The 23,638-nt window shown below is 52.8% G+C and overlaps 1 protein-coding gene across 1 annotated transcript in view; it reads left to right on the top strand.

Annotated features, from left to right (window-relative positions):
• Positions 1-22,584, top strand: part of RUNX3 (RUNX family transcription factor 3) — a 40,236-nt gene extending 17,652 nt beyond the window's left edge. The window contains exons 4-5 of the mRNA XM_074563155.1: positions 6,900-7,064; positions 19,236-22,584. Of these exons, the coding sequence (XP_074419256.1) occupies positions 6,900-7,064; positions 19,236-19,759 (689 nt within the window). The 3' untranslated portion in view covers positions 19,760-22,584. The remainder of the gene's footprint in view (positions 1-6,899; positions 7,065-19,235) is intronic.
• Positions 22,585-23,638: the final 1,054 nt, after the last annotated feature.

Genomic DNA, 23,638 nt, shown 5'->3' with positions numbered 1-23,638 from the left:
AGCTCAATCCTGGGATCGGGGGATATTAACATTCAAATGTCAGGGCTCGGCTCCAGCTCTGTCCTGGGGCAAAGGGGAAACCCAGCGCTCAGCATCCTCGAAACCTTGGGAAAGTTTGGGTCTGATGCGGGTTGCGCGGTGTTACCAAGGGCGCGGGACCGGCTGGCGAAATGCCGCTGGACCCAGCGGGCTGCTGCGTGGCCCCGCGGCGCCAGATGCGTCTCGTATCCATTAGCTGAACCCCGGCACATTCCTCGCGCAGGTCTGAACCCAGCAGATGGTCCTCCCCGTCCCGGGCAGAGTATCCTTAACCAGTGTCACCCACAGGAATTTGATGCGCTTGCCCTAATGGAACAGGTTGTTAACTGGGAAAAACCAGCTCTGCCGGTGCCGCGCTGGTCCCATTTCAGGTTGTTAGATAGCAGGCATTAACTGCCTGTAAATTGGCATCGCTCCACTGATCTGCGTAGCGACAGCTGAAAACCTGATCCCAGACGCGGCTGAGGCAATACCAGCTGGAGGTGCTTGAGATCTGGCTGCTCCCTCCCAAGCACCCAGCTTTGAGACCTTCGAATCCGGGGTTTTGCCCGATGCCATGAGAACTGGATCACGGGCCCCTAAATGAATTTGGCCCTTTTCCTGGAAAAGGGGGGCAACTGCAGAGAAGTCAGCGGGGCTGGTGGTTTTTGCACCCCGGTATGAAAGCTGCTGTGTTTCCCGCAGACGCGCACCGATCTGCTCGTTTGCGACGCACCGGGTGAAATTTTCAGATCTGCAAATCGAAACTTTTAAAACCCACCTAATTCCCTCTGCGGGCTCAGAGTCAGGTTTTCAGGGGTCTTTGGGGACGGAAAGGTGCAGGAAAGAACTTGCGGGGTTTTCGGCGAGGCAGAGCGGGATGAATGCTAAAACCTGATGAATTTTACCCGGCCTGCTGCCGAGCATGCCCCCAGCTTTACCTGTGCCGGGAAGTGCTCTAAGTATTTTGCAAATCCAGAAAGCCTGAGCCTCCCCGCTGAAACGCTGGGAATGGGGAGCCCGTGTCCTTCGGGGATTTGTGCTGAAGTTGCATGGAAATTTGGGTGTGATGTTCCTTTTGATATGAACACGGGCCACGGCTCTCGCAGCCCAGGACGTATTGGGAGTGCTCCCCTTGATTTCTGTTTAAATGTTGGAATTAACGGCCTGCTTTGTTTTCCTTCCGGAGGGCTTGGTTTTGGGGTCTCCCAGGGGAATAAGAGGGTGTATCAGAAGCTGCCCCCCGCTTGCCAGGCCTCCCGTCACAGGGCGGGCAGGGAGAGGGGCCGGGGCGAAGTCAAGGGACCGACCCATAAGCGAGAGGAGATGAGGGGCTTGCAAAGGCAGCTAATCAATACCAGGCTGCCTCGAACGAACATCTCTCCCGCTGCTGGAGCTTCAGACAGTAAAAAAACCTACTGTAAATGCAACATATCTCTCTGCTTCCTGCCAGCTGGCCGGGAGCCAGCCTATTTCCTTCAAAAAGAGGGATATTTATTTTCCTCCTTTTAGAGGCAGCCAATTCATCTCAGACCACCACCGGCTAAAAAAGCTTTATAAATTAGCAGCCCTTTTTTTTTATTTTTTTTTAATTTTATTTTTATTTTCATTCTCTCCCCCACCCCCTTAAATATTATTTTCCTTTCGTTGTTCAAGTCGGTGTAAATCCTCTGCCAGGACATGCGAGCCGAGGCGCATTGCGACACACTCCCCTTTCTCTCCAAGCTGGAGAAAGACAGTAGCGGTAGTGTCTCACGAAAGCCAGAGGAAACCAAAGCAAAGCCTCGCCGTGACTGATTCTCTTTCCAAATGGCGTAAGCAGGCCAACTTCAAACATGTGAATAATGAGTTATCTGTGCTTGACTTTGTTCGGCAGCAGAAGAGACGGTTCCTTCTAACATTTTCCTCCTGCTCCCTCCTGTGAACTTCTGGGCTTCAACTTTTAGAAGCCGGGCTGAAGTTGCCTTGGCGCTTGCCAGCTGCTGCCGCTCAACGGAGCTTGGTGGAGATCTCCATCATCTACGTCCATCTCCACCATCCTCCATGGAGATGTCATGTTTGAGTCCCTTCCAGCTGCCGGGCAGCCCGATTCCCGTCTCCACGCTGTCCTCCCCTCCAGGTTGTCCTCCCTCCCTCTTTCGCTGGCTGTGGGGCTCCACCAAATTCTTCTTGGCTGGGAATCTCCCATGGAGAGTCTCGAGCTGGAGGTGGGTTTTCCAGGGAAAACCTGAGGGATGTTCACATCTTGCATTATAGGTGTGCAAAGATGAAACCACCCCAACATCTGCTGTAAGGGACAGGCCTGCTGTTCCCATAACACAGGCGTTTCACATGTGGCTTGTTTCTGGAGCACATGCTGGGACTTGATAGTCTAGCCGAGACTCAGACTGGGAAAAAATTCAACCCTCTGTAGAGGATTGGCGTGTCTCTCTGAAGTACCTATTTTGAGGGCTACAGGAGGGATTTGAAAGGTGTTTTGCGCATTGAGACGGAATTTTATCCACTGCTGATTGCTTTCTTGTGGTCCGTTCTCACAGACGTGTAGAGACTAAGCCACCGGGTTGCGTGCAGCATCGTTGCACAGGCGGCTCCTGGTGAGCTCCTTCTCAGCTAAGGTGTTCGCCTTTGAGCAGAGCCTTGGGTGGAGGATGGCGGGCGCTTGCCGGTGGGATGATGGAGCCTTGCTTTGAAGGTGGATGGTGGCTCGGCTCGAGCTGCTGCCCCAGCCCACGCTACCGTCTCCTGGTTCTTGTCTCCTCCTCGGCGGAGCTGAGGAAATGATCTGCAAATGTGTGTGTTAATGAACATCCCCCCCCCGAGCTGAAACGCTCCGCGTTTCCTTCGCTCCAGCTTGCCGCCAGCGTTTCGCAGCAAGACGTCTGGGGAGGGCCAAGCCACTTCCCACCATCTGCTCCCCCGTCCTTTGGTAGCACGGAGCTACGGCGGGGACAGGGATGAACGTGACACCCAAATCCAAACCTGGCGAGGGCAGAGAGCAGGCTGTAGTTCCTCGTCTCTCCCAACTGTAACCCCATCTACATCTAAATACAGATTAATCAGGACACCCCAGAAGGTGTTTTTTCAAATCAAATCTGCCAGCACTGAGATTTTGGTATCACTCAAGCCATGAAGTTCCTGGAGCCCCTTTCTACCTTTGATCAACTTTAAATTCTGCATCTCCGTAATCTGGGGAAATAAGCTGCTTTTGGTGAACACCATGGGCAGCCTCCCCACTGCCTGGAAACCCCATCCAGGTGCCAGCTTCGGAAGCCACGTCAGGTTGCACACTTGCAGAAGGAAGAGCAGGATCTGTTTGGTCTTTGAAATGTTTTAATGCAGAAAGCATGTCTTTAAATCATAGCTTTGAGGGCCTGAGCTCCAGTGCGGCGCACACTGTTTCGCTGCCTGCATTCCAAGGAAACACCCAAAACTTCCAGTATGCTTCTTATTACTGGCCTAAAGTGTCAAATTCACATCGGCTCTTCCAGCTGGGAAGTGTTCAATGGGATCGTTTGTTTGATATGCTGATACAGATCTTGTTATTACATCAGGATCGTAGGTGATCTGTCAATGTTTACATCATGTCATACTCAATATCGGAGTTAACTGATTCAGAAACCCAATCCAGCATTAAAACCCTTGCACTGTTGACAAGAAGTGCCCAAGGTCAGCAGCTGCCGTCGTTTTATAGCACTGAGGACTGTTGTTTCCGTAAATCTTGACCTGCAAGCCAGCGCTAGCGCAGCTGGAAACGCACTGCAAAAGCTCCAGCCCAACGGCAGGTTTCATGCCCCAAAAATTCGCATGGTCGGGGTGAGTAAGACTTCTCCGACAGATTTCTCGGGATGAGGTCTGGAGCGGTTCAAAGTCGATTGAAAATCCGCCCACTGGCTTCGGGAGGCTTTGAGTCAGTCCTTGGGTTAAGCTAGAAACCACCTTCCTCTTCTCTAAGGTATGAGCTATTGTTCACTTGACGGCATTGGTTTCCTCTCCGTGACAGCTGTGGGTAGATGGGGAAGGGCTTTTAATGAAGCCAACCACTGCAGAAATTAAAAAGCTCAGGTTGTTCTGATGAAAGAAACCCATTAATAGCGATTCTCTCTTGCGTGACAAAGTCTGACGTCCCCAGCTCTAAGTGACAAGCGGCAGGAAGTCCTGGGGAGACAGCCTGTACCAAAGCGGGTTGGCAGTCCACGCTGGTGGTTTTTTAACTCGTTCGCTGCCTTTTTTCTTATGGTTTAGCGCTGCCAGGTCCCACCAGTGGAGAAGGAGTGGGATCTGAACCGGAGAGGGTCTAGGAGTGCCGGGAAGGGTCCTGACCCCACCGCAGCTCCCCTCTGGGTTGTCGCTCCTAAATGAGCCCCTGCGTCTGCCTTGACTTGTATTCGCATCAAGTTTTCTACTTTCTTTTTATCAAGGATAGTTTCAGGGTTTTGGGGTTTTTACTGGTAATTGCTGGGTCTCCCCGCAAACCAGCCCCTTTTGGAGGGTGTAAGCACAGCCCTGCTATTTACTCGAGGCTTAAAAACCCCCACAGGGCTGCGTTTGCGTTCAGACAGCACGGGGACCGGAGCAACCACACTGCAGCATGATGCAGCCACATAAAGCCCTGGGTTAAGTCGTACGGCTGAATAATCTTTAAAAACACTATCAGCATAGAGATCACTTGATTTATTTTTCGGGATTTTCTCCGTCACATGCCAGATACTACCGCAGGATAGGGTTTCAGCTGAGATAGAGGCAGAGAATTTAATTTCCCTTAAATTTCTGTGGAACTTGGCCTTTGAAGTCCTTTTGACTTCTCCGCCAAGCTCTGTCTGAGAAAACTGGGCGAAGGTAAAACGTAAACCTATCTTTCTTCTTTTGGGCTCAAATGCATACTGAAATAATAAAATGTGGACCAAAACACGACACCTCACTGCACACGGGTTCCCCCCTGGGGAAAGCGCAAACACCGTGTGACAGATGCTGCGCGCGTCTCCGAAGGCCCTCGGATAACGCAGAGATGCCTGAGGTCTCGGGATGCACAGAGATTGGAAGAGATAGTTTAGGGTGTTGATTTGAGGTTCCCTTCACACAGCAGGGAAAATCTATTTTGAAAATACCGCTGGGTTTTGCTTTCTGCTGGGAGTTCATCCTGACCAAGCTCTGCTCGCTGGTGTCAGCACGTTGTGGTTCGGTTTGGGGTTTTACACACCCGGGAGCCTGGGGGTTATGGAGTTTGGGGGGGATGGTGGGGCTCACCTGGATGTGGAGCTCCCAGGGGAGGGTCACAGCCCCTCAAAAACTGTGGCTGGGGGTGGTTTGCTGTTGGGACGCCCCTGGAGCAATGCCGGGGCAGGGAGCTCAGCTGGGAGCGGGAAATCCCCTCTGGAGTCGAGGCTCTCTCCTCCCATCCAAGCCGTCCGGCGTCTCCACGGGCAGCCAGGAAAGGGCAGCCTGAGCGCGAGGAGCCAAGCAAACGCGAGATCAGAAGATATCAGACATCAGATTTAAAGAGGGGGAAGTCTGGGGACTTTCTGTTACTTTGCTATAAATTGACACCGAGCTCACGCTACGGCAGATGTGAGGGGGGGCGGGAAGGAGGGGTGCGAGCAAGAGGTGGCTGCGTTTTGCGCTTTTCAAAAGTGTCGCTTTTCTTCTTAAAAGCCACCGAGAACTGAGCTTGACTCGGTGGATGTCGGGCTGGAGGGCTGGATCTGATAAGGCTCAGCTCTCAGAAGAGCTGCAGAAGGGTTTCTTCCCAGCTCCTCTCCTACCTCCCCGGCGTGCCTGCACACCTCCAATGCCCCCGAGCTCTGCTCCCGATTATGCCGGGATAAGGCGTTTGCCACCTTGGGAAGGTCCTTTCATGGCAGGTGCAATGAGCTGGGGGGTGTTGCACAGCCGTCTGGCTGTGGCAGGTAAAGAACAAGGAGAGTCCAAGGTCTGAACCCGGCACTGATGTAAAAACTGAAGCAGCTCCGGCTTCTCTGGAGTCCCTCCAGCTTTGTGCGGGTGTAACTGAGACTGGAATCTGGCCCAGAGAGAGTGAAGCCATTCGGCGATGATTAATATAGTAAAATGCGAAAGTTATGTATCAAGTGTATTTCATGCGCCTCTTGCCTCAGGACAATTAGCATAAATTTAATAATTATTGCCCTGTTCCAGCAGCTGCTACCTAAGGAGCTGGGAGTGCTTTACAAATGCTCATTAGTTGCTGCCCTGCCTGAGGGAGGTAGGTGAATAGTCTCCCCGTTTTACGGGTAGGAAAAGAGGAACAGAAAGAAGCGAAGTGAGATGGCCAAGGTGTGGTACCAGGGCTCCCATCCCTGCTTCCGCGCCTCCTCCAGCCCTGCTTGGCTCTGGCCCCGTTGGGTGGGCAGAGCTGGGGAGGGGGCTGGAGCGAGACGAGCGTTTGTTCTTTGTGCACTGAGCAAACGCTATAGAAAATGTTTAAAATTCAACATTTTGTTTGCTGGTTCCCCAGTCACCACCTTGCCAGGAGATGGGGTTCCTCCTGCCTTGCACGTGTCTCCCCTCCGTGTTCGGAGCAAGTGAGGGCTGGTGTAGGCTGGTCGCTTGGGCACGGCGCAGGGCACCCTGACCCCAGCGCATGCATCCCGCTCCTTGATCCGCCGCTAACTTGTCGGATGATCTGGGACCTCCAGGCTGTGTCCCTTCTTCAGCAGGCTTCGGCTGTCTGAACCGCGAGGTCTTCCCGTGGGTGTGGGCTGTGCAAAGCCCCTGGAGAGCCAATCTCTGCCGGGGCTGCCATGCGTTACCCCCATGCCAATAATAGCAAACCACGAAGACAGCGACTGCGCTGACTTTGTGTTTAACCAGGGCGCTCTAGCCAAAGGGTAACTGATTAGATATCAGACTCTCTTATCATGTTCCAGGGCACAGACAAAAGCTAGAAGACCAAGCCAAACCCTTCACCGACCGCTACGGGGAGCTGGAACGGCTGCGCCAGTCCATGAGAGTCACCCCAACAACACCCAACCCCCGCGGATCCCTCAGCACCCCGAGCCACTTTGGGTCCCAGGCTCAAACTCCAATACAAGGTAACTGGCTGTGTGCCCCAGTCTGGCGTCGCACCCCAAACCTTCGTGCTCCCGACGCGGGCGGGCAGGGAGCAGAGCCATCCCGGCCGAGCTAACTTCCCTCCGGATGGTGTTGTAGGGCTGGAGTCCAGCGCTCCCCCGGGTAAGGAGCCCGGCTTCAGGGACAGGCCAGGTTTGGTTGGGTTTCTTGACTCTGGAAGCCTTTTTGCACCCGTTAAATCAGCAGACGGCTTCTGAATCATAAATCCGGGTGGTTTTGCTCTGTGCACCATTAGATCTAGGAAAAACCGAGCAGTTTCAGCGCGGGAGATCAGAGCAACGTACTTTGAATCCAGTAGCTTCTTTGACATGAAGGCGTAGACGGTTAAGCGTCAACTAGAAAGGGTGTATTATACTTTACATGCTAATCCAAATGGTTTCTTATCTTGTTGCATTGTGTTTATGCCAAGTCTGGTGATCCATCACCCGACTCCAGCATAATTCCCCACACGTATGCACACCTGCACGGCCGCACGCGTGCGCGCGCACACACGCACACACACACACACACACACACACAGAGGCTTTGCTCTTCCCATATTTGCCATCGGCTTAGCCGACCCCTCGGGCCTTCCCCGTGAATCTGCATCGCGGCTTGGCGCCAGGAAAGAGGGAGGAATTGCCACCGGAGTTACCCGGGAGAGAGGTCGGGCTGCTCATTCCCATGCATCTGAATTTCAGCCCTTTCCCCCCCCCCTCCAAATTAAGCATTGCGCTTGAAAATAATCCAGCTGCCCCGCTGCCCCCAGCTTGCTGCGCTTCTCAGCACAGCCAGACGCCACCACGACGTGTGAAGAGAGCGAGCGTTCTCCTGTCCGCGCGTGAAACGTGCTCCTTTTCCATGTGTCTTTCATCTCGGAGTTGTTTTCCCTTGAAAATCGGGCAGAAATACTAACGGGATTTAAGGGATAGTATTTAAGCTGTTTTCATTTTTGAGTTTTTAGTGATTGGAAGGGTTCAGACTGAAAAGTTTCAAACGCCTTTACGCTGTATTTTCAGAAGTGACGCAGATGTTTGGAAAAAAACCCTCGCTGTCATTGGCAAAAGAGGGTGTCTCCAGCGCAAAAGCATGTTCGAAAACGTTACCTGAACTGTAAAAGCTGCCCCGCTCCTCCCAACCCAAAATTACAGCGAAAATTTAATTTATTTCTCATTGAAATGCAAATCTTTATGCTTGGAATTTTCATTGATATTAGCGCAGTTTAAGAGAAGAACCCGGGCATTTTGTGGAGGATTATCATTTGATTTTTTGTTAAAAAAAGCGAGAGGCAGAGAGAGAAAAAGAATTTTATAGGCTCGTCCCATTGGCTGTGTAATAAAGAAAGAGATTCTTGGGGGAAGAAAAAAAAAAGACGCGTATTTTAAATTAGCCCGGTCCCCTGTAGTGCCAGAAACCCAAAGAGCGTCGTTTGGAGCAAAGAATCAGGTGATGACACAAATTCAACAAGAAAAAAAATGAAACTGGCCACAAGCTACCGTCTGTGCCAAATTCCCAAATGTCAAGTGACAGCAGGAGTGGAGACACACAAAATTAGCCATCTAAAATCATTCCTGCGGAGTGAATCCAGAGTACCAGGAATGCTGCAAAAGGCAGTTCGTGCACGCTCGGCTCTTGGCTCCCTCGTTCCCAAGTTGGAAGAACTGCCTGAAAATGACTGTGGGCTCTTACCAGCGTAACTGGGAGCAGAAGCGGCTCAGTAATTTTAATCTCAGCCCTGTCCTTTTGACACAGCACCGGCTATAACCAATCATAATAATAATAATTAAAAAAAACCCCTCTTTCTCTCACACACACACAGCTTATTCACAAAGATCATAATTTTTACCCCAGCAAGTGGAGCCCGGCCCGTGCCAAGAATAACACAGGAGTTAACAGGCCTGTAATTCTCACGACTTGGCACGTTCTTAGGTAACACACACACGAGAAGCCGATTAGCAAAAAAGCCTAACGAGATATCGGTTAGGAGGGACGAAAAGGGCAGGCTGGAGTTCATCATCCGGCCCCCGCTATCTTTTACCTGGGTGCTTCCCAACTTTATCGGTTTTAGCTTCTTTGCATCCCTGCGCAGGGATTAGAAGGGGGCCAGGGAGGGTGGAGGGGCAGGTTTTCCCTCTGCGAGCACCTACGCCCAGCAGCCCTCCGCTCGTGTGCCGGAGGTGGTTGGCCTCCCGGTTCTGCTGACCGAGCAGTTTGAGCCATCGTTTCCTAATCCGCTTCTGGCAAAACCCGGCTGGGGAGGCGAGATGCTCAGAAAGAGCCTTGGCCACCGAGGAGGGATTCGGGCACCTCAAATCCCTGAACGCAGCGCGTGGGGTTTGGGCTGTGAAGCAGACAGACACGTAGGAGACGCTGTTGATCTTTGGGAGGAATTGGGGTCCTTCGGAGATGTGTTTGCTCTGGCCCAGTCCAATCTTTCCTCCCCTGGAGCGAAGGCTGTGGCCGCAGTGGAGATCACGGCAAGGACGCTGGTGTAAATGGGAGAAGAATCTGGCCCTCGGCCATTTGCAGAAGACTTTCAGTAAAGCAGCCCCTGGAGGTTATAAATAGCCCCCATGTAAAACGATCATCCTGAGGTTAAATGGTCTCAAACCAAAAACCTCCCGGTAAGAGAAAACCGATCGTTTCTGAAGGGCATGCCAGGAAACATGGGAGGAGAGCGCGCTCAGCGCCGCGGCCGAGGGGGCAGATCCTGCTCTCGCGCTGGTTTCCGACTGCCCAGTGTCAGGGAATCTCAGTGGCTTCGATCTTACTTTACCCCATGCAGAGGGGCAGAGAATCAATCCCTTCCCGTGCCTGCCTGCAAACGGGACAGACGTTTGCGTCCCTCCACAGACTGGATTTCTTTCCCATTTCCACTGCTGTTGGGGGGAAAATAGGGTAATTCGGGGTTCACCCTGGTATATCTGCGGTGTGAATCTGGCCCGGCAGCCAGGCAGGTAGGGCAGGCAGACCCTCATCAGCTGGTGCTGCTTCCCTGGCTTCAGCAGAGCAGAGCCGTTTGCCCCCGTTGAGGATTTGGCCCAATACTTCCCCAGTGAGGTCTGGAAAATCTGAGGTTTTGAAATCCCGGCTCTCCAGTCTCTGCAGCGAGACAGCAAGCTGTCATTAGGATGGCTGGAAATGGTTCCTTATTACGGGGCACGCGAAGCCAGAGCCTTGCGTGCTTGCTTCATTTCGAGTTTTGTCTTCTTAACAAAAAAAAAAAAAAAACAAAAAAAAAATCAAGTAGCTCTCAAAAGTGAAGCAAGATGTTAAAGGAACTTGCTTCTGCCCGCCTTCGGCTACTTCTCCGGGTCCCCTTGCTCTGGGGAAGCGGGACGGTGACAGACACACGGGGAGGACCGGGATGGTCCTAGCAGCCCCCAGGTCTCCGCGCGCCGCTTCGCCCTTGCCCGTGTTGCAGCCGTGGTTCATGCTGAACCGTTTTATTCCCATTGCAACAGCGGAGGACCGCCCACGCAGCCGGCCCCTGTGTTCTAGCTTTGTGGTGGAAACATCTTCAACCACTCAAAAGCAATTGTGTGCATTGTCCGGCAACATGTAGGAGCCTTGCGTACACGAGGACAATTGCAGAGTGATTTTAAATTTGATCTACTCAGTTACAGAGCAAGCTGTTTTGATTAATGCGCTTAACATCCCCTCGCACACTCTTCATAGTGCTCCAGCGAAACCAAATTCCCCTGACTTCACAGGGAGAGCAGTAAATGCTGGATCCTTTTGCAAACTCCATCCTGCCTCTCCCTGCCTTAGCGTCTGCTGAACGGTTTGGGAGACATTGTCTTTGCTGGCGAAGAGCTTTCAGATCTCCTGATCTGGAAACTGCTCAGCTTTAACCAGCTTGATTTCCAATCCATTACTTAAAGCCAGCGCAACGTTTTCAACGTAGGCCAGTCATCAGCAGAATGCCTCACCATATGCATTTAAAGTGAAATCTCTCTCTCTCTCTCTTTTTCTTTTTAAATATACATTTTTAAAGTATTACATTACTTTTAAGAAGCCTCTTGGCATAAGCAGCGAGTGCCCTATTGTTTCCGAAATGCAACGTGGCTGCTCTGAGGTTAAGTCCTGAATTATGGGCCCAGCAAATACACTGAATTGCTGCTTCCTAATCCCTGTCCAGATTGACTTATGGTTTCTTTAAAATATCCGTTTCTTAATGGATAAAAACATTCTACCATGGGCAGAGACTAAATTGTTTCCAAAGGAAGCTAGGCAAGCATTAGTGGGAAGAAAACATATTGTGGGATTCAGCTTCAGCCTCAAAGGAAGGAACGCGCTTAAGATGGGTTTCCTGCCTGCTTTCAGGCTCCGCAGGCTTCTGTGCCTATCTTTAAACTGCTTTTCTGCTCCTCTCAATTACATTTGCCCGCTGCACGGTGGATGTCCCTTAAATGAATTTGGCGTGTAACGGTCAAAGATGAACCACAGGCCAGTGTCGGACGGGAGCATCCCCCGGGAGGGAGTCCAGGCACCCGCCACCGCTGCTTTTGCCGCTGACATGCAGCCACCTCCGTCCCCCAGCCGCAGCTCAGGGTGCCGAGGTGCTGCAGTTCCTACGAAACAGCAGCAGACGAGCAAAATAACAGACGAGCTTGCAACGAGCCCGTCTGAATTTGCCTCAGGCTCCAGGGATGCCATCCTGCCTTTGACGTGGGATTCTCCAATGTGCTGGGATTCTCCAGTGTGCTGGGATTCTCAAACGTACTGGGATCCGGGTTCCGAGTGCCGATGCGGAGCCTGCAGCCCGGGGTCCCGCTGCGGGAGGGCACTGCCCGCCTTGCCGGGCTGCGGTGCAGAGCGGGGCTGGAGCCCCGTCTCCTCTCACCCCGTCAGCCTCCCGTATCACCCTGCCGCTCCGCAGTGGGTTTCCCATGGCAGACTTGGCCTGGTCCAAACCTGCTCGGCAGGCAAGGTGGTCTAGCTGCAGGCTGGGTTGTAAATCCAGCAACTTCCTTTTATGTAGTCAGGGCTTGTTAATTTTTTTTAATACCCTTTGAATACAGGTAAAGAGCAAAGCGCAGGCAGGCCAGAGGGAGTGCCTGCAATCAAGGGGAGCGCTTCCCGTTCAGCCCACCCACCCGCTCCAATTAGCACCGTTAGTTTATTCATTAGCTTTGCGGGATGGAGCGGCGGGGATTGAGCCCGATGTGGTGCGTGCCGGGCAGGGGGATGCGGGCAGAGGGATGGCGAGGGGAAGAGAGAGGCTGTGGCGGGAGAGGAAGCCGGGAGAGCCTGGCTTGTTTAGTCTAGCAAAAGGCAGGCTGGGAGCAGAGCTGATTGCTTCTGTATAAATATATCCAGGGGGTAAACATCAGGGAGGGAGAAGAGCTAATGTAAGCTATGAAGGACAGTGCTGGCACAAGAGATGGGGCTGAACCGGCCCTGAATAAATCTAGACTGGATGTTAGGAGCAGGGTCCTCCCCAGATGGGTCCCACGAATGTCTGGGAGCATCCCAGTGGACCCAGAGGAGGTTGAGATGTGGTGTGTGATTCACTGAGCCGGGAACAGCCGGGAATTTCCCTGCCTCGCTGCCCTGCCTGCCTGTATAGACCAGGAGGCTGTTGCCCGGCATACCTGGGGTCTGACTGAAAGCGCTGGGAGAGGAGCCAGGAGAGCGGCGTTAGGGGTAGGTTTGGGGGCTGAGCGTGTGTCTGCGCAGCAGCATGCCGTACGTGAAGAGAATTAGGAAACTGAGCAGCAGACGCGCTCGGCAATCTTGAGGTGGTGCCTGGGCGATGCTGTGATAAGCGACATGTGTGTTGTTGTGTTTTGGTTCGGGGTTGGTTGGGTGTTGTGTTTTTTGTTTTTTTTTTTTACAAACTCTGCAGAGGAAGTACTTGCACCCAGTTCGTGAGCTGGTTATATCAGATACAGAACAATTGCTCCATGGGCGTGTAACAACGGATGCTGTTCACACCCTCAATTTTTTTCAACACCTCCCCTCCTCCCCCAAAATAAATTTTGCTCTGTTTTTCGTGGGGTGGGAGGAAGGGGCCGTTTTCTTTTTTAGTTGGCTCTGACTTGGAAACGAATGAACTTGTTCACATATGTGACAGAGGCGTGAGAGCGTGCCTGCATGCGTGGGTGGGGAGGAGAGCGGCGCCTTCTCTAGAGATGAGCTGGGTCTTCAAGAGATCAAATGCATCTCGTGCACCTTCCTCGTACAGAGCAGATTCTCTCCATCTTTGGCAACCTGCCTCTCCGTGCTCCCAGATGGAGCCGTTATGATCAAGGGAAGGAAGCAGAGAGGAAGAAAGGTCAGAAAAATGCTGAAAGACAACGTGGAGGTCCGAGCATCACAGAAACTAGTGAAGAAAAAATAGCCAAAGGTATATACAGAGAGGGAATTTCTGTCCCCGCTCCATCTCACACATGCATGCGTATTATATACATAAGCATAAAGTATCATTAGTGTTTACATTGTCGTCAGTCATCGTGGCATAAGACAGGAAAGGAGGCTGTTTTTTTTCCCCCGGGCTATATTTTTCATGACAATTTTGCAAGGCACGTATATGCACATAAATAAAATGGTGATATATGGCCAGGCTGAAGGTATTTATATATTCTATACACTTGGAGAGTGCCACGCTATCAAGTTCCCTTTAAATTTCCTTTATTCTCTCTGTGTGTACCACACACTATGAGTACTTGTGTGTGTTGTGTAATGTACACAGGCGCTTAGGTTTATTGCTGACTTTATTCAATGAGCCACTGCATGTTCCCCACATCTCTAAAATGGGGACCGGAGAGCGATGTCTCGGGTGCTGTGGAATTGCTCAGGTTCCATGCGTCACTCCACGGCCCCAGATGACAGATAATCTCCTCCTACTGCTGTACATCGAGCCCTGCAGCACTGAAGAGGTCCTGATGTTTGCTGCCCTTCCTTCTCCCCAGGCAGAAGAGGTATTTTCCTGGGTTAGGAGGCAGTGCAAGCCCCCACTGCTTTGCTGGGATGGATGCATGTCAGTGCCATTAATCCCTAAAACCCATTGCCTCGGCTCTACGAAGGCTTCCAGGGAACTCTGAGCAGCTCCACCAGTCCTGACCCAGCACGGGCGCAGGGACCAGTTTCAGTCCATCCAATGCAGCTCCCAAACCCGGCGTGGTCTTAAGGGAGGCGGCTGAACACACCCAGAGAAACCTCTGTGGTCGCCAGCCTCCCGAACCAGCCTCCCCACCTCCGTGCTCACCACCGGCCCTGGCCGCCCTGCCCGGCTCTGCCGCCAACCCGCCGAGGTTCAGTTCCCATCACAGGCAGCCCTTTCCACCTTATCTCCATGCCAGCCACCCAAGAAAAGACCGTATTGTCTCCGAGGGCGAAAAGAAAGCTGCTGTGTCACTTGAGCGCGGTTGTTTTATCTGGAAACGGGCTGAGCAGCTTTGAAAGCCTGTTTCTATCCGGCTCCGCGTGCGGGGGGACTTGGGGGTCCTCAAAAGGTGCAAATTGCAGCTGCACAATTAAATACCGGGGTGTGTCCCGGCCTCCGCGGTCCCTTGGGCAGCACGGCCCTAACAAGGAGACAGTGGCATTACTAATCAGGGCTTTGACCTTTACATGGCTTTTATTTAATACACATTCCACACTTCCCCAAACTCCCATCCAAAACATTGACATTTCCGCTGATAGATTGGGTCAGATTTTGGAGTAGTTGGGGGACTCAATTCACTCTTACAATGGTTAAATTCTTACAGCTAAATGGGCTTATTCAGTTAGTGCAGCAGCTGGTGCGATTTCGAGAAGAAAATAAACATTTCCTTCAAATATTTTGATTGGCAACTGGACAACTGAAATACTCAAGCTCGGATTGCCAGGGTCCAAAAAAGCAAATGGGGGCTGGCCGGCGAGTGAGCGAGGAAGCCGTAGTAAATCCTCCGAGGCAGGGCTTCCACGCAGACGTGTGTGTGTGTGTGTGTGTGTGAGATGCGCCGGGCTCTGACAGTGACAGCGAGATGCGGCTTTTATAGCCTGTTGTCGGCTGTAATTTCCAAGGGAGCACGGGGCCCGAGGGTACAGCTTCGCCACCTCCTATTTCCCTGGCGTTTGCTTAGCACCGTGCTTGCTCCGGGTTGCCGTTTGATGGCCGGCTGAGCGTGACGGAGGGTTGCTTTGCTGCTGAGTTAGGTGGTTATGGAGGGTAATAATGGCGATGTTTTATTTGGACCTTGCTGGGGCTGTTTCAGCAGGGATCTCCTTGGATGCGGGGCAGCAGGGATGATGCCCCCCAGCTGGGATGGCGGGCATGGGGCTGTGTGGCTCTGACCTGTGTAGATCCGTGAGGCAGAGGAGCAGCCCTGAGGTGAACGAGCCAAGATGGAGGGGCAGCTGAAGAAGGAATGGAGGGGCAGCCCTGAGGTGAAAGAACTTGAGGTGGAGAGGCAGCACTGAGGTGAAGAAGCCAAGATGGAGGGGCAGCTGTGAGGCAAGGGCACTGAGATGGAGAGGCAGCCCTGAGGTGAGGGAGATGGGATGAAGGGGCAGCCCTGAGACGAGGGTGCCGAGATGGAGGGGCTGCCCTAAGGTGAAGGAGAAGGGATGGAGGGGCAGCCGTGAGGCGATGGCGCTGAGGTGGCGGAGGGACCCCGCCGAGAGAGCGTAGGGAGGCCGCAGGGCTCCCCGCCGCGCTGGCGGCCCGGGCCCGCTCCCTCCCCACCGGCTGCCGGTCCCCGCCTGGCGGCTCCCCCAGCCGAGCCCGGGCAACGGCGAGGCCGGCGCGGCCGCGGCCCCCTCTAGCGGCCGCCTCTCGCCGCAGGCCCGGCGGCCGTTGCCCCCTGCTGGCGGCGGGACGGGCCGCGGCCGGGGTTTCCTCTCAGCCGGCGGCCGCCTGCCCCCGCCCCGGGCCCTGCGGGGAGCCGAGGTCGCCGCCGAGCCCCGCGGCGGGCCGTGCCGTGGGCGCCATGGCGGTGGTTAACGGGGAGGCCGCTCGGCCCGGCGATGGCCGCCTCAGCCCCGTGCCGCCGGGGCGTCGCGGCGGGGAGCGGGGATGGACGGGCTTCCCCTCCCTGGGGGCTCCACGGGAAAACAGAGACCGACATTATACGGCGGAGCAGCCCGGTGTCAGGTTGCCACAGCCTGGGAAGGCTGAACACACCACCCCCCCAAGATCACACAGAGACAAAATACGCAAGTGGTTTTTGTTTTTTGGGGTTATTTGTGTGGGGAATTTTAGCCTCAGACTGGCCGGGGAAAACTGGAGCTTTATTCTGAAGGGCCAGACTTGAAGCCCAAGGCGCAGCGAAGATGAAAGCGAGTTGGTCATGGCTGCTTGGGTGCCCCGCTCGCCCCGTGGGGCCATGGGTTTCCCTGGCTGGGGCAGGCAGAGCCGAGGGATTTGCTTTCGGAGGGATTTGCTTTCCGAGGAATTTGCTTTCCGACGGATGCACCCTGACACACCCTCAGATTTACCGAATCCTGTCTGTCAGAGACCGGGGGGTTTAAAGCCTGGCATCCGCAGAGCTCGCCCGCTGCCACCGGTGTTCTGCCGGCAATGGCCGGAGTGTCCCCGGAGCCGACGGTCTCGCTGTGCTTCGCTCGTCGCACACAGCGCCTACAATTAACACGCCGACACGCTTGCGTCTAAATTAGTAGCAAGGACCCAATGCCAAACGCTGCAAGCTCAGGCCAATAAAACATAGCCTTTAAAAAAAAAAACACAAAAACACCACCCTTTGAGTGTGTTACAGAGGAAAAGGGAAATGTGCCCTGAGCACTTAGGTTTTATTTCGATTTGCATTTTATGGAATATTATTTATGGGCATGTGAAAGCTAACGAAGGAGCGCGGTCTGGTCGCTGGAGATTGTCATCTGCTCTTGGGAAGGTAGCGAGCAGCAGTCTGGGTTTTCTGGGGGCCTCGGGGGCATTTTGAGGCTGGTTTCTCTCAGTGTATAGCAAAAAGGTCCAGCTACTTGGACCACAGTGTCGGGGCTGCGTGCGCGTAAGGAGGAAGCATTCAGAAAGTAGCACCTTTTCTCTCCAGTCCAAGTTCAGCCAGGATTTTTGTCCCTTTATCCTATGATTGCTAAAGCTACAGGCCCTGGTCAAGCTGCTTCTTGCAGAGCTGGTCTCCAAACCTCAGCTCAGCACGCCTGACAGCAGTTTTGGTGCTGCTTTGGCAGTAGCACGGCTTTGGGATGGGGCAGAGCGTCCCGTTGGCAGGCTGAGATGTGAAATCAGGTTGGTTTGGTCAGTTGGGAGCGTTTTTCACAGCGTTGTGCTTTTCCAGCCAGCCCAAGCACGCTACCCCTCCACATGGCATGCAAGAGGGACGGCCGCTTCCACGCCAGGCTCGGCTGCATCCAGCCCCGGGTGTGTGCAGAGCGGTGCGGTTCGTGACAGCTTTGAGCTGCTCCTCTCTTATCTCGCACCAAAGCCGCAGCCACGTTCACAAACCAGGTGCTCCCCCGCCTTTCTCCTCCATGGAGCCTGCGTGGGAAGGCAGGCGCTGCCGATCGCCCGCAAAACGGCCGGAGGCGAGGGAGGAACCTCCCTTCCCCTTCTCCTTCCCGCAGCCGATGGCTGAAGGACTCACCTGGGATGAGAAAGAAGGTTCAGATCAAATCCCCTCCCTTTCTGCCACTCCAGAGCATGCTCTTGCCACTAGTTAGCTGGAAGGGATTAGCTCGAGTATTTTTTCCTAGGGGAATGCTGCAGGGCCTGGAACACCAGCCCTGAGAAGTTAAAAAATGCTTCATCATAATAAATATATATAAAACACACATGGCTATGCATGCATAGCAAATATACAATCATATGGATGTGTGTCTATATACATATGCATATCTAAAACCAACAAGTGTGTTTATCCTACTCATCTCACACCTTTTCTTGCTGTGAGTTGATTCAAAATCCAGCAGTGACAAAAAAAAGTCACTGAGGCCAGGAGATATCCAACTACTGAAGCGGAAAGGTGTGATGCCCCTGCTTTTAACAAGGGAAAAACAGGGGTCTTGGGAGTAATGAAAAGGATGAAGAGCCACCTCCAGCTGGTGGCTTTGAGCTCGGTGCCCCAGCCAAGCACTTTGGGCTAGAACTGCTGTTTCTGGAGACTGTCGTCTCATGAGGGGTGTTAAAAGGCTGAGAAAGGCGCAGGCAGAGCATTTCTAGCCATCTCCTGTGTAACTAGTGACAGAGCTTGACGTGGGCTCCTGAGGTCTCGAGGATGGGGGTTTCGCATCTCTCCTTGGAGAGCAAAACTCATTTCTCTCTGTCTCAGGTGTGCCAAGGTCCGGGGCGTGCTGGGCTCTGTAAGGAAATGGCATCAGCCTCGAGAGCCACAGAAAAGCCTCAAGGTCCTCAAAGGATCTGCTGGTGTGGATTCCCACCTCTAACCCAGGCTTCCGAGAAGAGGACGGGACCCAGCGGCACTGGGCAGAGGTCCCTCTCCGGTTACAGCCTGGCCGTGATCCCCTTTGGGTTCAGATCCCCCAGGAAAAGGCATGGGGGACTCCAGCACCCGAGGGAGCTGGGTAACGTCCCCACCATGCTGACCCAAGTCTCCCTTCCCCCAGCAGAAGAAAGCCTGAATTTCTCACTCTCCTTATCCTCTTGGAAGGAGAAAAATACACAGAGAAATCAAGCAGAGGGATATTGTGGCTCCTAGCTTGGGAGTTTTCAGCTGTGTGTTTATCAGCTCCATCCCCTGATGGTATCAGCACGAACAGGCCACCCACAAGAAGGCTTAGCAGGCTGGTCTGGACTCCAGCTTTTCCTCTCTGTCTCCGTGTGTGTGTATACACACCACCGACTATCTCAGGGACCGGCCGTCTGGGGCCTGCATCCATTTATTTACTACACAGCTGATGTAATGGCTAAACATTTTTTTTCTGTGTTTATGGGGTGTGTTTTTTTTAATCTGCCAGAGATGAATCGACCCCTAGAGAAGTTAGCTGAGCCGTGTCCCTTCTTGGATAGGAAACAACAAATTTTAGGACAGGAAATGGGAACAACTTAAACAAATGGGTTTAGGATTTTTATATTTAAGTTCCCCCGCTCTCTTCCCTGGCAGATCCAGGAGATGCTTTTCCCTCTGACTTTAATTCCTTGGGCAGGGGATGGCCCAGGCTACAGGCCAAACTCTACAAGCCTCGAGTTTAGCGCTCTAACCACCCGCTTTCTTCCTCTACCCCAACAGGCACGTCAGATCTGAGCCCCTTCTCTGACCCCCGGCAGTTTGATCGCTCCTTCCCGACGCTGCCGGCTCTCACCGAGACCAGGTTCTCCGACCCGCGGATGCATTACCCCGGCGCCATGTCTGCTGCCTTCCCTTACACTGCGACGCCCTCCGCCACTGGCATCGGGGGCATCAGCATGACCAGCATGCCCACCACGACGCGTTTCCACCACACTTACCTGCCTCCCCCTTACCCCGGCTCCACGCAAAACCAAAGTGGACCCTTCCAGGCCAACCCCTCTCCCTACCATTTGTACTACGGAACGTCTTCAGGCTCCTACCAGTTCTCCATGGTGGCAGGTGGCGAGCGCTCCCCCACCCGGATGCTCTCTTCTTGTACAAGTGCCTCAGCGGGGAACAACTTAATGAATCCCAACCTGGGTAATCAGAACGACGGGGTGGATGCAGACGGGAGCCACAGTAACTCGCCGACGACCATGACGACTACTGGGAGGATGGATGAGTCGGTCTGGAGACCCTACTAGGAGGAACTCAACCAGGCACCGATAGCTTTAACTTAATCAGCCACCGTTACGTTACTCCTTTCGGTAGTGAATAGAGCAAAACGATGCCTAGGGAAAGGGTAAACCAAAGTCTCCCAAACCAAAAGCAAACCAGGATCTTCTGCATGCAAACATGGGCAAACATCAAGCGAAGACGGACCAAGACCAACGTTACATTTCAAGATGAACGTCCACAAGGCTTGAATTTGTTGCTTGATGTAGTTCCTTTCATATATTTTAAGTATGTGGATTGTACATAGGGGGGAAAACAAAAAAAGGAAGTGTGGAATCAGATGTTTGTTTCTTGCAGAACACTTCTCAGTCATCTCACTCGCACCTCTTCCCCTACAAAGCATTCAAAACTTACAAAAAGCTCACCCTTCTTCTGCAAAATGTTTCAGAGAAGAGAAAAGACCAGGGAGTCGTCCAAGCCATCTCTCTGCCACTGCAGGAAGATTGAACTAAAAAAAAAAAAAGGAAAAAAAAAAAAGAAAAAAAACCCCATTGTCTCCTCTCCTTCCCTCTCCGCCAGCGTAGGGCCCCTGACCACCAAAGAGCTCCGGGACGACGCCAAAGCCGTGCGCGGCACATGAGAGTCCGGTTTACAGCGCAACCGCGGGGATTCGGGCACGCGTGGGGGCTGCGCGCTCCTCACGGGTCGGCCGGCATCAGCCACGTGAACAAGAGCTGTGATGTGATTATTATTATTTGTTGTTGGCGACAGAGGTTGTATTGTTCATTTTTTTCATTGTCGTCATTTTTAAAACAGTAACGTGGCTGATCCCGTGCCTGACAGACCCCCCTTTCCTGTATGTTTACATATGAGATGTACTTTTTACGAGACGTGTTTTGTTTTGGTTTTTTTGCTCTTTTGTCCTGACCTCACCATTCAATTCTTTGCTCCTCTTAGCAAATCTCAGTGATGGTGGCTGAAGCGAAGGCGGCATTCAGGACAATCCCAGATGTATGAGATGCACTTCTAAGCGCGTTAGCTGCAAAAGGGGCTCGGGAGCCTTTGGCATGACCCTGCCATCGGTCTCTGGGTCTTCCTTTCATCCTCTCTGAGTGGCGACACATGCAGCGTCGTATTTCCCTTACGATTCTTTCCCATGTTTTCACCCAGAGTGGATTGACACGTGATGACTTTTTTTTTTTTTTTTTTTTAATTAAGAAACGACTTAGTTCATACTGAAAGCTCTAACTGAGATTTGGAGAAAGGAGCAATTTCTACTCAGTCCCTTGGTGGTGGGAATATTGCGAAGTGACGTTATCTAGCATTTTCCATCCCCTCACCCTCCTTCCCTTTCCCCCGAGTGACCCAGAGCGGGGGTACCTTGCTGGAGATGAATAAGCTGAAGAAGGGGCACTAAAGGTACCGTTGGTAGCTGGTTGCCTCACGTGGCATTTGGAGGAACCAGGTCTCCTGGGCACCACACACCCTCACAGCTGATACCAAAGAGGTTGCAATCCAAGCGGGACCGTGATGGGAGGCAGGCGGAGGGGCGGCAGGGGCTCCCCCAAGGCCTGGCTAGTGGCCTGGCTCCGAGGGACACCGCAGGGTTACGTCGCCTCCCGTGAGCCGGCTGTTCTTGCTGCTGGCGTGGGAATTTGGGCTGGATTCGGGATTCCCCACGCCGGCAGGGCTGAGGGTGCGCGGGCAGGTTCCCGAGGAGCTGTAACCGCGGTACCCACTGCCCTCCAGAGCCCACCCTGCAGCAAGGCGACAGGGACAGTCCCAGATCCCAGCGCCACCAGTAACCGAGCCTTTTTTTTTTTTTTTTTATTACTATTTTTGCATGGGCCTAGGAAAATTGAAAGCCCACCTTGCTCCCCCGGCCCCTCCGTCCAAGCGACACCATTGCAGCTGCGCCGCCCATCGCCAAATCTCAGCTGGCAGCTTGTCAGCACTCGGTTGAGGTACAGAGCCTTGTAATTGCACTACCACGTCAAAGACTGGAGCAAGACATCCTGCCTTCGTTGGAAAGCTGCGATGACCACTCACGAGTTAAATAAGCAACAGGAACAACTCTTTTAAATAATAATAATTATTAAAAAAAAAAAAAAAAAAAAAAAAAAGCCCTACCCCAGCAAAACTGCAACCTTCACTTGCCTTAGCGACAGCGAGCGCCTCGCCGGTGCTCGCCAGCTGTAGAAACTGGACCACGGCAGCCTGTGTTTTGATGCATTTACGTTTATCATCCGATCGCGCCACTGATTGAAAGCACAAAGAGAACAAGGCATTCGTAGTACTTAGGTTAATTTAAGACTGTTCGTAGCGAATTTAAATATAAAAAAAATAATAAAAAGAATGGCAACGATGTTATTTTTATGACATATTGTCATGTGAAGGTGTAAATATATGCACCTCTATTGTATGCAAATGGTCCCAAGACAGGCCAACGTTTTTTGCTTTGCACTATAATTTGCTTTTTTTAAAAAAAATGCACAACCGCTTGTACAGTAAAACCCCTTTGTCTGGCTCACAGAATATTTAACTATAAAATCTAATTTTTGGTCTTATTTGTTATAATAATATAATTCTTAAATGTGTTGAAGGATCCGATTCTTAATAATGCTTCTAATACTTGTATGTGCAGGGTAAAATAACAACAAACGACTAAGGAGATGAGCACAAAGATCTTTGTAGATAAAGAAGGCTAAAGTTGTTGGTTTTTTTTAATGGTGTCTTACGATGGACATTAAAAAAAAAATGCTAGTGATACCAAATAATGTGGTTATTTGTGTAAAATGCCAGCCCTACTTGAAGGTAATGCCCTATATTTAATATGTAGCCCATCTTTTTAACCTGTAGCACTTGTCACTGGGGAGGGGGGAGGCGGGGAGGGAGGGAGAGGAAGAGGAGGGTCTGCTCCCGTTGAAGTCATTGGAAGAAGCTCTCGCTGGAGCCGTCTCTGCTGCGCTGGCTTCAGTGAGACCAGAGCCGGGCTCCTCTGCGGAAATCGCCTTGGTACGAAGCCACAGCGAAGTGGTCAGTTCTGCTTTTCTATTATCGGTGTCGACGTTCTTATCCAATGTACGTGATTATATCGTCAGGCCTCCGTGTAATCATTTTAATGACTTTCCATGTGGAAATAATAAACGTACGGTTACAAGTCTCCCCGCTGCCTTCCGCCTGCTCAGTTCTCGCCGGGGGGAGCAGCTCTGTGCCCCGGTGCGGAGGAAGGTTCGTCACGCTGCGCTTTCTCCGGGGTCTTTTTTGGGCATCTCTCCAAGCATCCCGGTGCCTGGAGCCAGTGTCGGGAGGGGTCATGGCTGCTCTCACCCACAGTTTGGCCTGAGCAGGCATTGCAGGGATGTCTGGGGAGGAGGGAGGACCCTTCACAGGGGTGCAGTGCGGGGGGGATCCCCCCTCCCCGGGGCTCTGAGCTCTCAGCAAACCCCTTTAGGCTTCGTCGAGGTGGGCCTGGACCACTCGTGCTGTGCCAAGCTAGACCTGGCAGGTGATCCCTGCATCCCCGGGCCAAGCATCCCGCATCCCGGCCGCTGCCTGTCATCGCCACGCCGCTTCCCCAGACGCAAAACCTCCAGCACAAATCCTAACCAGGACCTGCATTCCCAGGCGGTCCAGGCCCAAACCCCTTAGCACTCACCACTCGCCTCCAGAACCCAAGTGACAGCTGAAAAGCGAAAATAAAATAAAATAAAATATAAAAAAAAAAAAACCAACCCTTCCCAGCCTACAATAGCGTCTGGTGCCAACGCGCTGGAGGCTGGCGGCTCCCGAGGAGCCGAGCCACTCAACGCCAGCGTTATTCATCAGCGACGTGCCAGGGCGATGCCAGCCCGTCGAGCAGGGCTCGGAGGCGATGCTCTGCCTCTCCTTCGCAGCGTAGCCCTTCG

The sequence above is a fragment of the Larus michahellis genome, chromosome 19 (assembly GCF_964199755.1).
Source record: "Larus michahellis chromosome 19, bLarMic1.1, whole genome shotgun sequence".
NCBI classification, from domain to species: Eukaryota; Metazoa; Chordata; class Aves; order Charadriiformes; family Laridae; genus Larus; species Larus michahellis.
The sequence above is the reverse complement of the archived record's forward strand: the minus strand, read 5'-3'. Positions and strand labels throughout refer to the sequence as shown.